This window comes from Mobula birostris, chromosome 28 (genome assembly GCF_030028105.1).
Source record: "Mobula birostris isolate sMobBir1 chromosome 28, sMobBir1.hap1, whole genome shotgun sequence".
Lineage (NCBI taxonomy): Eukaryota > Metazoa > Chordata > Chondrichthyes > Myliobatiformes > Myliobatidae > Mobula > Mobula birostris.
The window spans coordinates 12,721,358-12,734,333 of NC_092397.1; the positions used below are offsets into that span (position 1 = coordinate 12,721,358).

The following is a 12,976-nucleotide window of genomic DNA, read 5'->3' on the forward strand; positions in this document are numbered from 1 at the left end:
AACGCCTGTTATTTTCTTTACTGCGTAGGAAGATGGGTCCGGGTCTGTTGGTGGTTTTGGTGTTGATGTTGACGGCGGCGGAGGTGGGGGAGACCTCCATGCCGGGCGGCCTCAGCCCCGTGGCCACAGATGACCCCGGGGTTCTGAACGCCACCCGGGTGGCGGAGGAGGACTTTAACCGCAGATCCAACGACTTGTTTCACACCGCGGTGTCGAATGTGATATCGGCCCAAACACAGGTGATGGGGAGGGAAATAGGGGGAGGGGGAGGGGGAAGGGTCGATGGGGAGGGATGGGGAAGGCTGGGTAGGGAGGGAGGCGGAAGGGGTAGGTGGGGAGGGGAGGGGGAAGGGGTGGGTGGGGAGGGGAGGGGGAAGGGGTGGGTAGGGAGGGAGGGGGAAGGGACAGGTGGGTGGGGAGGGTGGGGGAAGGGGTGGTGAGGGGAGGGGGAAGGGTGGGTAGGGAGGGAGGCGGAAGGGGTAGGTGGGGAGGCGAGGGGAAAGGGGTGGGTGGGGAGGGAGGGGGAAGGGTGGGTGGGAAGGAGGCGGAAGGGGTAGGTGGGGAGGCGAGGGGGAAGGGGTGGGTGGGGAGGCGAGGGGGAAGGGGTGGGTGGGGAGGCGAGGGGGAAGGGTGGGTGGGAAGGAGGCGGAAGGGGTAGGTGGGGAGGCGAGGCAGAATGGGTGGGTGGGGAGGGGAGGGGGAAGGGTGGGTAGGGAGGGAGGCGGAAGGGGTAGGTGGGGAGGCGAGGCAGAATGGGTGGGTGGGGAGGGGAGGGGGAAGGCTGGGTAGGGAGGGAGGCGGAAGGGGTAGGTGGGTGGGGAGGGTGGGGGAAGGGGTGGTGAGGGGAGGGGGAAGGGTGGGTAGGGAGGGAGGCGGAAGGGGTAGGTGGGGAGGCGAGGGGAAAGGGGTGGGTGGGGAGGGAGGGGGAAGGGTGGGTGGGAAGGAGGCGGAAGGGGTAGGTGGGGAGGCGAGGGGGAAGGGGTGGGTGGGGAGGCGAGGGGGAAGGGGTGGGTGGGGAGGCGAGGGGGAAGGGTGGGTGGGAAGGAGGCGGAAGGGGTAGGTGGGGAGGCGAGGCAGAATGGGTGGGTGGGGAGGGGAGGGGGAAGGGTGGGTAGGGAGGGAGGGGGAAGGGATAGGTGGGTGGGGAGGGTGGGGGAAGGGGTGGGGAGGGGGGGCAGGGTGGGTGGGGAGGGAGAGGGAAGGATGTGAGGGTGGATGAATACAGAGCTCTGGTGGGGGACTGTCTTATTGATATTGAGCTCCAGATGATTCGTATCGCATCATTAAACAAAGGGGATGGCGATGGACTTTAGGATGGGGAGGGGGAGTAGGGTAGGGTGCGGAGAGGAGGTGATAGTGTGGGCAGGGGAGGAGGGGGTCGAGAGGGGCGCGGGGTTAGGGTGGGGAGGGGAAGTGGGGGGAGGAGAGGGAGAGAATACGGAGAGGGGGCTTGTGGAGTGTGAGGTGAGGAAGGGATGGGAAGGAAGGGGAAGTGCTGAGGAGTGGAGGGTCGAGTAGGGGCGAGGGAGGGTAAGTTTGCAGGAGGTGAGGAGCAGAGCGCCAGTGTGGGGGAATTCCCCGAGGCCCAGTGAAAGTAGTTTTTCAATCGCTGTGCCTGTGACTCTTGCAGGTGGTGGCGGGGTTAATGTACCACCTCTCCCTGGTGCTGAGAACCACCGTCTGCAGGAAGGCTGAACCTCGTTTAGAGAACTGCCCGTTTCACCAGGACCCTCAATATGCCAAGGTGAGTGATCAGTGCGCTGGTGGTCTCGGACGAGAGGTGGGGGAGGCGAGTGGGGGGGGGGTCCCATCCCCGGTGCAGACTGGAACATGGTGGGGATTCACGTATCTGCCGGGGTACCAGCGGGGAGCTCTTTTAATACTGGCCTCTTGTTCCTCCCCGCAGAGAACGACCTGTACATATAAAGTCTGGTACCGCCCGTGGATTGGGCGCATGGAGGCGCACAGTGCTGAATGCTCCGGGGTGTTAAAGTGACCGGACTATAGGACCCTGGGGCGTGCACAGCTCTGTTAAAGCAATAATACTGATCAGCACTTTACCACAGCCCCGGGCGCCTATGTAACCGAGGGGCCAAATCGCCCCAGCTCCTCTGCTCGACCTTTATCCGTTCTATGCTCAGCAGTAGTTGCCTTTCAGCTCGCGGGCTGACCAGTTATTACCATAATTGTATTAATAAGCTGCAAATGTACGTTTTTTAATCTTGCACAATAAAGTTTTTGCATTCTGAGGCTGCCCGTGTTTGCAAAGTTAACAGGGTAACTCGGTGAATGAGGTCAGCCGGGCACTGGCCACCGCAGACTGTGGTGAGCTCGGCGGTCAGTCAAGAATTCTTTTAATTTCAAGCATAATTTCAAGCTGGCACTTTATTCGATACCTCCTGCTCCTAATAAAATAGCCACTGAGTGTACGTTCGTGGTCTTCTGTTGCTGTAGTCACTGTTCGAATTGAAAACATTCACTTCAATCTTCGAAGGTGCTGTGCGCTCAGAGATGTTGTTCCGCACACCACCGGTGTAACGGGTGGTTATTTGAATTACTGCCGCGAACCAGGCTGGCCGTTCTCCTCTCCCATTAAACAAGGCGATTTCGCCCACTGAACTGCCTCTCGCTGGATTTTTTTTAAAATTATAACACCATTGTCCAAACTCTGTGAAAATCCCAGGAGATCAGCGGTTTCTGAGATCCTCAAACCACCCAGTCTGTGACTTGTCTCAAAGGGCCGACTCGTTAGTGTATCTCAATAAATAAAATTTTTTTAAAAGTCTCTTAGATCATCTTTCTCCCCGACTCTGATGTGCAGTCTGAGCAATGACAGAACCTCTGGACCGTGCCTGCGTGCTTTTGGGCATTGAGTTGGCGCCCGGTGAGTGGACGGGTGTGTTAGCGAGCAGATGTACTGGTGTATCTGATAAATTGGACACTGAATGTATAAAGGGTTAGATGTGCTGCATTCACCAAATCAAAACACACAATTTTTACACCAAAATGTCCATTTTAGGGCCATTCTGAGCTACTGACACAAATCGCCTCTCATTCATTCATGCATTTATTAATAAATCAGCTTTTTACAGCGTAAAATCTGAAAGACCCCGGTGATTTCGGGTCACTATGATCCATAAAGAGCGATTAAGGATTAGTGGGAGGGTTTTCGGGGAGGTTCTGTCTCCGGGCCGGGCCAGGCCACTGCCTTCAGAGGAATGCGTCGCACCACTCCTTCAGGCAACGGTAGCAGTCCTCCGACTGTCTGTTGCCCGCGTAGCATACCTGCCTCATCCAGGTCTTGAAGGCAGCCTTGTCCTGCTTCAGCAGCAGGAACTGGCCTAGCACGTCCTTGGCCTGCAGCGGGAGGGAACGGAGAACAGGAAAGGCGTTAAACGCGCGCGCACACACACACAAAAACTCAGGAACTCAGCAGGTCAAGCAACATCTATCGACAAACTTCAGCTCGTTTCCAGGAGAATGGGGTTGAGACGGAAAATGAATCGGCCATCATTCAGTGGCAGGCAGACTCGATGGGCCTAATTCTGCTCCTAAATCGTATGGTTGTATACTCTGGAATTTAGAAAGATGAGAGGGGATCTGATTGAAACATATAAGATTATTAAGGGATTGGACACGCTAGAGGCAGGAAACATGTTCCCGATGTTGGGGGAGTCCAGAACCAGAGGCCACAGTTTAAGAATAAGGGGTAGACCATTTAGAACGGGGTTGAGGAAGAACTTTTTCACACAGGGGGTTGTGGTTCTGTGGAATGCTCTGCCTCAGAAGGCAGTGGAGGCCAATTCTCTGGATTCTTTCCAGAAAGAGTTAGATAGAGCGCTTAAAGATAGCGGAGTGAAGGGATATGGGGATAAGGCAGGAACTGGATACTGATTGTGGATGATCAGCCATGATCACAGTGAATGGTGGTGCTGGCTCGAAGGTCCGAATGGCCTACTCCTGCACCTATTGTCTATTGTCATTTACTACATTTATCCCATTTTCCCCCTCAACTCTACCCCCCCACCACCACCTACATAATTGGGGTAGCTTACAATTTGCTCACCAGTTGTGGTCCAGTGTCCACGGACCGTAAGACCACCGATCGTCCGCACACTATCAGACCCTAGGGCTTGTGAGTAGCTCTCTTTCAGACCAGTGAAGTTCGGCGTGTTCCCTTTGGCTGGTTTTTACTGAAAGCATCCTATCTGTATAAATCGTGGCTTGGGCTGGCAGCTGCCCAACCCGAGACCGAGACACCACAGAGAGTTGTGCACATCGCCACCCTTCCTCCCTCCATGGACTCCGTCTACGCTTCTCGCTGCCTCGGTAAAGCAGCCGGAATAATCAAAGAGCCCACCCCGGGACATTCTCCCTGCTCCCTTTAGGCAGAACAGGGTAGCATAGTACGGGCTGTTCAGGTCACGATGTTAGCCCTTTCCTGCCCGCCACGCAGCTGGCATTTCGGGCAGTGATGAAAGTCCTCCGACTCTGGCAGTGTTCAGGGCTTCCTTCATCGTGTCAGTAGCTTCCTCTCGGTTTTCACTCCAGTCAGTCCCGGGTGGAGGCTCGGAAATACTGTCGCACTCAGATGGAGAATGATTCTTCACTGCTGTGTCCGTAACGGTTTCGTCTGACCAGTCAGCGTTGTTGGCCCCGAACCTGGAGGACCGGCGGACCTCTCTCAGTCTGACCTCTCCCCTTTGACCTGGCATGGGTCACGAGCCAAAGACTCCGGCCAACGTAGCTCTCTGGTTCACTGAAGCAGGCAAGCCTCCAAACCTTACGACACGGTTGTAGTCCTCTCAGAGGTCATGATGTTGTATAAACATTTTAACCCACTCTAGGATGAATCTAAGCCTTCCCTCCATTTCTCTGTCATCCATGGTGCTTCAAAGTCTCCTATAAGCATGCACCGTGCTCCCAGCACTCTGCGTAAGAAAAATCAACTTCCCTCCCGCCCCATATACTTGCCTCCAGTCACCCTAAAATTATTCCCTCTCGTATTAGCCATTTCTGCCCTAGGGAAAGGTCAATGGCCCTCCACTGTGTCTCTGCCTCTCCTCGCCCTATACACTCCTGCAACTACAAAAGCCTCAGAGCGCGTCCCAGCAGGGGCAAGGACAGCTTCCGTCCTGCTGTTAAGTGACATGGTCCCCGACTGCGACAAAACTGATTCTCGTCCTTACGATCTGACTGACTGCCAGCACAGCACTTTCGGAATCGGTTTAATATCACCGGCATACGTTGTGAAATTTGTTAAATTTGCGGCAGCAGCACAATGCAAGACATGATTATAGAGTAAGTACGTATATATATATATGAGTATGTGTGTGTTAAATAAACAGAGCAAAAAATAGGAAATAAAAAAGTATTGAGGTGGTGTTCATGGGTTCAATGTCCATTCAGAAATCGGATGGCAGAGGGGAATAACCTGTTCCTGAATCCTGGGTGTGTGCCTTCAGGCTCCTGTACCTCCTCCCTGATGGTAACATCAGCCCATAAAACACAGGAGCAGAATTAGGCCATTTGGCCCATCGAGTCTGCTCCAACATTCAATCATGGCTGATCCTTTTTTCCCCTCCGTGGCCCCACTCTCCGGCCTTCTCCCCGTAACCTTTGATGCCGTGTCCAATCAAGAACTGATCAAGCTCTGCCCCAAATACACCCAACAACCCGGCCCCCACAGCTGCCTGTGGTAACAAATTCCACAAATTCACCACCCTCTGGTGAAAGAAATTTATCCCCATCTCTGTTTTAAATGGACGCCCCTCTATCCTGAGGCTGTGCCCTCTTGTCCTAGACTCCCCCACCATGGGAAACATCCTTACCACATCTACTCTGTCTAGGCCTTTCAACATTTGAAAGGTTTCAATGAGATCCCCCCTCATCCTTCTGAATTCCAGCGAGTACAGACCCAGAGCTTCCAAATGTTCCTTGTATAATAACCCTTTCACTCCTGGAATCATCCTTGTGAACCTCCTCTGGACCCTCTCCAATGCCAGCACATCTTTTCTCAGATGAGGAGCCCTAAAACTGTTCACAGTACTCAAGGTGAGGCCTCACCAGTGCCTTATAAAGTCTCAGCATCACATCCCTGCTCTTGTATTCTAGACCTCTTGAAATGAATGCTAACATGGCATTTGCCTTCCTCACCACTGACTCAACAATGAGAACAAGGCATGTCCTGGGTGGTGGGGGTCCTTAATGATGGACGCTGCCTTTCTGAGGCATCGTTCCTTGAAGATGTCCTGGATACTACGGAGGCTGGTGCCCATGATGGAGCTGACTGAGTTTACAACTCTCTGCAGCTTGTTTCGATCCTGTGCAGTAGCACCTCCCCCCCTCCCCAATGTCAAATGGTGATATGGCTGGACGGCAGTCTCTGTAACTGTAACACTTTGTGGTGATTTTCCCTTCCTGTAGCTCGATGTACTGCTGTTACGAGATTATTAGCAGTAAAATAAAGCCTTTCACTGTGCCGCAGAAATGGAGCCGTAGAGAACTCTAGCTCTGAAATGGGCCCTGCCCAGCCGATCTTCTGCCCCGTCCCCTTGACCTGAATCCCGGGCAATAGCCCTCCATCCCCCTCCCATCCATCGACCTATCCGAACTTCTCCTTAAGTAAAAAGGTTACATTCCCCACTTGCCCTGGCAGCGCGCCCCCGCCCTCTGAGCGAAGAATTTTCCCCTCAGGTTCCCCCTTAAATATCTCCACCCGGCACCCTCAAACCACGAGCTGTAAGTTCTTGTCTGACCTGACCCCAGTCGGAAGCGCCTGCTTGCATTGACCATTGTGTGAACATTTCGGTAACATTTGAGTGGTCTTGGATATATTGCTGTTTGAGTAAGCATTCTTGTTCGTTTAAATAATTTATTACGGGTTATATGTATAAACACGCGGATTGTGTACGTCATCACGCTACCACGTGGTACGTGCGCGCCTCGCTTAAAGTCAACACAAAAGTTAGACCCCCGTTACCGGACACCCGTGTCTTCCTGTGAATTAGTTTAATGTTACAAAGCGTTACACCCTCTGGATACCTCGATCAAATCTCCCCTCATCCTGTGTCCCAGGAAATAAGATCCACCTTTCCCGGTAGCTCAGGTCTCACGTCCCGGCAACATCCTTGTAAAATTTCTCTGCGCCCTTTCAACCTCATTGACATCTTTGCTGTCGGTCGGTGACCGGAACTACACACAATACTCCAAATTAGGTCCCGTCCACGTCTTGTGGAACGTCAACATCACACCTCATTATTTAGTTCATCATAATAATAAACCAGCTCTCTAATTTAACATTATTGCTCAGCCCCCACAACAAGGTTTGGTTTTTGTGAAGGATTTTAGGGTTTCTCAGATGGGAGACGAGAGGGCGTACAGGAGCGGGATGTACCAGCTGGTGGAGTGGTGCCCCAGCAACAACCTGGCACTCAACGTCAGTAAGACCAAAGAGCTGATTGTGGACTTCAGGAAGGGTAAGATGCGGGGACACGTACCAATCCTCACAGAGGGATCAGAAGTGGAGAGAGTGAGCAGCTTCAAGTTCCTGGGGTTCAACGTCTCTGAGGATCTAACCCGGTCCCAACATATCGATGCAACTACAAGGAAGGCACGACAGCAGCTATATTTCATTAGGAGTTTGAGGAGATTTGCTTTGTCACCTAAATCACTCGCAAATTTCTACAGATGTACCGTGGAGAGCATTCTGACCATTTGGTATGGGGGTGTGGTGGGGGCTACTGCACAGGATTGGAAGAAGCTACAGAGGGTTGTAAACTCAGTCAGCTCCATCATGGGTACCAGTCTCCATGGTATCCGGGACATCTTCAAGGAGCGATACCTTATTAAGGACCCCCACCACTCAGGACATGCCTTGTTCTCATTGTCACCATCAGGGAGGAGGTACAAAAGCCGGAAAGCGCACACTCAACGATTCAGGAACAGCTTCTTCCCCTCTGCCATCCGGTTTCTCAATATACATTGAACACATGAACACTACCTCACTTTTTTAAAAAAAAATTCTACTTATTTAATTTAACTATTGAATTTACATGTACTTACTGTAATTCACAATTATTTTCTATATTATTATTTTTTTCTATTGTGCTGCTGCCACAAAGACAACAAATTTCACAACATGTGCTGGTGATATTAACCTGCTTCTGATTCTAATGTCGTCCTTGCCAATCCCGGCCCCTTGGATCAGAGGGAGGAGCCATTCCCCAACCACCGCCGCCCCCCCCCCCCGTCTCCACCCCTCTCACCTTGCAGAAACCCTTCTCCTCCAGGCGGCCCCCGAGGACCAGTCCGATTCCAGCCAGCTCCCTGACGGACTTCTCCTTCATCGGTTCCAGCACAAAGTTCTTGTGCTTCTGCGACGTCGTGGCGACGGGGTAGAGAAGAGTTTTCTCTGGGAGGAAACACGAAGATGTCATTATCAGCGGGGTGTAGGGACCCCGGGGCCTGACTGGCTGCATCACAATCTGGTATGGGAACACCAGCGCCTTTGAACAGAAAATCCTACAAAGGGGCGGTGGGTTCGGCCCAGTACATCACCGGTAACCATTGAGCACATCTACGTGAAACGCTGTCATAGGAAAGCAGCGTCCATCAACAGAGATCCCCACAACCCAGGCCGTGCTCTCTTCTCACTGCTGCTATCAGGTAGAAGGTACAAGAGCCTCAGGACTCGCACCAGCAGGTTCAGGAACAGTTACCACCCCTTAACCATCAGGCTCCTGAACAAAAGAGGATAACTACACTCACTTGCCCAACCATTGAGATGTTCCCTCAACCAATGATCTCACTTTAAAGACTCTTTATCTCATGTTCTCGTTATTTATTGCAATTTCTTTATATTTGCATTTGTACAGTTAGTTGTCTTCTGCACTCTGGTTGATCTTTCATTGATCCTGTTTACAGTTACCATTCTATAGATTAGCTGAGCATGCCCGCAGGAAAATGGATCACGGGGGTGTACGTATATGATGAGGTATATCTACTTTGAGAAGACACAGCACAGTCCCTGCTTCATTAGGAGTATGAGGAGATTCGGAGTGACTCCAAAGACTCCTTGTAAGTTTCTGCAGATGTTCCACGGAGAGTATCCTGTCTGGTTTGGACCCATCTCCCTTAGGGAACAGGGTCAGAAAAAGCTGCAGAGAGCTGTAAACTCACCCTGTTCATGGCCTCTCCCCCCCCCCCCAACCATCGAGGACATCTTCAAGTGGCGATGTCTCCATCATTAAGGACCTCCACCACCCAGGACATGCCCTCTTCTCATTGCTACCATCAGGGAGGAGGTACAGGAGTCTCAACATTTTAGGTACAGCTTCTTCCCCTCCGCCACCAGATTTCTAAACAGTCCATGGGCTGGCCACATACTTTGCACAGCCGACATTGATCTACGCATAATTAGCCAGTCGGCAAAGTCCAATAAGAAGAAGTTAGGATTAAGCAGAGTGGCCATTGTGTGAGTGGGGAGTTGAGGCTTTGGCGAGAAGAGCAGTTTTTTTCTTTCTTATTACACATTTAGTGCAGTGGAGATGCCAGACGGGATAGCGGAATGCTTGGGGGATGTGGGAAGGCAGGGAGACCTCCAGTGTCCCTGATATCTACAGCTGCAAGAGGTGCATCCAGCTGCAGCTTCTAACAGTCCGTGTAAAGGAGTTGGAGCTGGAACTGGATGAACTCCGGATCGGTCGGCAGGCTCAGGAGGTAGCTACACCCAAGGTGCAGGGCACAGGGCAAAGAGTGGAACTTTCGCTCTGCATTTCTCACTGGACAGGTCAGAAGGAGTTTTACCCTGAATCTTATCCCAGGAGTGTGTGATGGGATAGTGTAAGAGACCGCCATCTAGTGTCTGACCCTGGGAGTGTGTGATGAGACAGTGTAGTGTAGGGCTCTTCATTTCGCGTCTGACCCCGGCAGTATGTGATGGGACGGTAAAAAGAGAGCGCCATCTAGTGTCCTTTCCTGAGAGTGTGTAATGGGATTGTGTAAAGGGAGCTTCATTCTGTGTCTGACCCCAGGTGTGTGTGATGGGACGGTGTAGAGGGAGCTTCACTCTGTGTCTGACCCCGGGAGTGTGTGATGGGACGGTGTAGAGGGAGCTTCACTCTGTGTCTGACCCCGGAAGTGTGTGATGGGACGGTGTAGAGGGTGTTTCACTCTGTGTCTGACCCCGGGAGTGAGTGATGGGACGGTGTAGAGGGAGTTTCACTCTGTGCCTGACCCCCGGGAGTGTGTGATGGGATGGTGTGGCGGGAGCTTCACTCTGTGTCTGACCCCGGGAATGTGTGATGGGACGGTGGAGAGGGAGCTTCATTCTGTGTCTGACCCCGGGAGTGAGTGATGGGACGGTGTAGAGGGAGTTTCACTCTGTGCCTGACCCCCGGGAGTGTGGCAGACACTACGGACGGTGCGGAGCGAGCGCCATCTAGTGTCCAAGGAGCAAATAGAAGTGACAAACTCCTCCCGAACACTCACTCACCTTTATCCAAGTTTTCATGATTGATAATAGAAGTTCGCAATTCCATCTCGGGCTGCTAGCGAACTGCGCTTGTCTCCGCTTCCTTCGTCTCTGCTGCTTTGAAGCGGGGCGCGTCGAGGGGAAGGCAGCCCAGACTGTCACAAAGGTGAGCCTTTGTGACATCGGAAGCCTCCTGGCCTGACCAACAGCTGCTGGGGGCCAGGCCCATTGTGATGTCCCGCGTCTGTCAGTGGAGGACTGGGGAGGGGAGGCGGGGGGGTTGTGTCAGACTGCCAGGGCTCGTCTCCCCCGCTCTCCGGGGACAGATTTTCTGCGCTGGTGGGCCCGGAATTTATTCACACAAAGGGCGATAAATCTCTGGAGTCCTCAACACAAGTCGGAACTGTGATCGTTGGAGCACAGGAGACCAGGCTCGATGGGCTGAATGGCCGAATTCTGCTCCAGCGGTCTTGTAGAAAGTAGAGGGTGGGGCGTTACCATGGCGGTCAGCGTAACACTTCACAGCGCCAGCAATCGGGGTTCAAATCCTGTCTCCGTCAATAAAGAGACGGTAACCCCTCCCTCCCCCGACTGCATTGAGTTCCTCCGGGCGTCCGGGTTTCCTCCCAATTTCCAAGCGCATACGGGTTAGGCTTAGTGAGTTGTGGGCACGCTACGGTAGCGTCAGAAATGCGACAGCACTCGCTCTCGGGCCTGAAACGTCGATTATTTACTCCTTTCCGCAGACGCTGCCTGACCTGCCGAGTTCCTCCGGCATTTTGTGCACCTGTATGTGTGTGTGTGTGTGTTGCGACCGACTTAACCGTATGTTTCAATGAAACTGTGACAAATAAAGCTAATCTTTAATCTTTAAAACGAACCTCCTTGTTGAAGGCAAGTTGAAGGCATCTGCAAAACAAAAGCCCTCTAGTGGCGGGTGAACAAACATAACATAGAACATAGAACAGCACAGCAAAGTACAGGCCCTTCGGCCCACAATGTTGTGCCGACCCTTAAACCCTGCCTCCCATATAAGTCCCCACCTTAGATTCCTCCATATACCTGTCTAGTAGACTCTTAAACTTCACTAGTGTATCTGCCTCCACCACTGACTCAGGCAGTGCATTCCACGCACCAACCACTCTCTGAGTAAAAAACTCTTCCTCTAATATCCCCCTTGAACTTCCCACCCCTTACCTTAAAGCCATGTCCTCTTGTATTGAGCAGTGGTGCCCTGGGGAAGAGGCACTGGCTATCCACTCTATCTATTCCTCTTATTATCTTGTACACCTCTGTCATGTCTCCTCTCATCCTCCTCCTCTCCAAAGAGTAAAGCCCTATCTCCCTCAATCTCTGATCATAATGCATACCTTCTAAAGCATGCAGCATCCTGGTAAATCTCCTCTGTACCCTTTCCAATGCTTCCACATCCTTCCTATAGTGAGGTGACCAGAACTGGACACAGTACTCCAAGTGTGGCCTAACCAGAGTTTTATAGAGCTGCATCATTATATCGCGACTGTTAAACTCTATCCCTCGACTTATGAAAGCTAACACCCCATAAGCTTTCTTAACTACCCTAGAGATGACCGACGATTAAACATGATGACTTTGCAAACACTCCAATAACTTTACACTGCAGCTGACTAATATTTTGTTCCTCTGCAGCTGCAACAAGGCCAAATGACCTTTAGAGGGGCAACACCTCCTGATATTTTCCAAAGCAACACACACACAAAATGCTGGAGGAACTCAGCAGGTCAGGCAGCATCTGTGGAAAAGAGTAAACAGATGCTGCCTGACCTGCTGAGTTAGAAATAGAGAAAACCTACAGCACAATACAGGCCTTTGAGCCCACAAAGCTGTGCCGAACACGCACTTACTTTAGAAATTACCTAGGGTTACCCATAGCCCTCTATTTTTCTGAGCTCCATTTACCTATCCAGGAGTCTCTTAAAAGACCCTATCGTATCCTCCTCCACCACCGTCGCCGGCAGCCCATTCCACACACTCACCACTCTCTGTGTAAAAAACTTACCCCGACATCTCCTCTGTACCTGCTTCCAAGCATCTTAAAACCGTGCCCTCTCGTTCTAGCCATTTCAGCCCTGGGAAAAAACCTCTGACTATTGACATGATCAATGCCTCTCATCATCTTATACACCTCTGTCAGGTCACCTCTCATCCTCCGTCGCTTCAAGGAGAAAAGGCCGAGTTCACTCAACCTATTCTCATAAGGCATGCTCCCCAATCCAGGCAACATCCTTGTAAATCTCCTCTGTGCCTTTCTGTGGTTTCCACATCCTTCCTGTAGTGAGGCAACCAGAACTGAGCACAGTACTCCAAGTGGGGTCTGACCAGGGTCCTATATAGCTGCAACATTACCTCTCGGCTCTTAAACTCAATTTCACGATTGATGAAGGCCAATGCACTGTATGCTTTCTTAACTACAGAGTCAACCTGCTCAGCAGCTTTGAGTGTCCAATGGACTCAGACCCCAAG

At 52.1% G+C, this 12,976-nt stretch overlaps 2 protein-coding genes across 2 annotated transcripts; one reads left to right on the forward strand and one right to left on the reverse strand.

Annotated features, from left to right (window-relative positions):
- The first annotated feature begins 2 nt into the window (after positions 1–2).
- LOC140189282 (cystatin-2-like) lies at positions 3–2,250 on the forward strand. Its single transcript, XM_072245981.1, has 3 exons — positions 3–239; positions 1,631–1,744; positions 1,907–2,250. The coding sequence occupies exons 1-3, from the start codon at positions 33–35 to the stop codon at positions 1,994–1,996; spliced, it is 411 nt and encodes a 136-aa protein (XP_072102082.1). The 5' UTR covers positions 3–32; the 3' UTR covers positions 1,997–2,250.
- An 818-nt stretch (positions 2,251–3,068) lies between these two features.
- On the reverse strand, positions 3,069–10,541 carry LOC140188931 (barrier-to-autointegration factor A-like). Its single transcript, XM_072245582.1, has 3 exons — positions 10,496–10,541; positions 8,268–8,413; positions 3,069–3,357 (listed from the first exon to the last, which is right to left on the reverse strand). Exons 1-3 carry the CDS (start codon positions 10,539–10,541, stop codon positions 3,211–3,213), a joined length of 339 nt encoding a protein of 112 aa, XP_072101683.1. The 3' UTR covers positions 3,069–3,210.
- Positions 10,542–12,976: the final 2,435 nt, after the last annotated feature.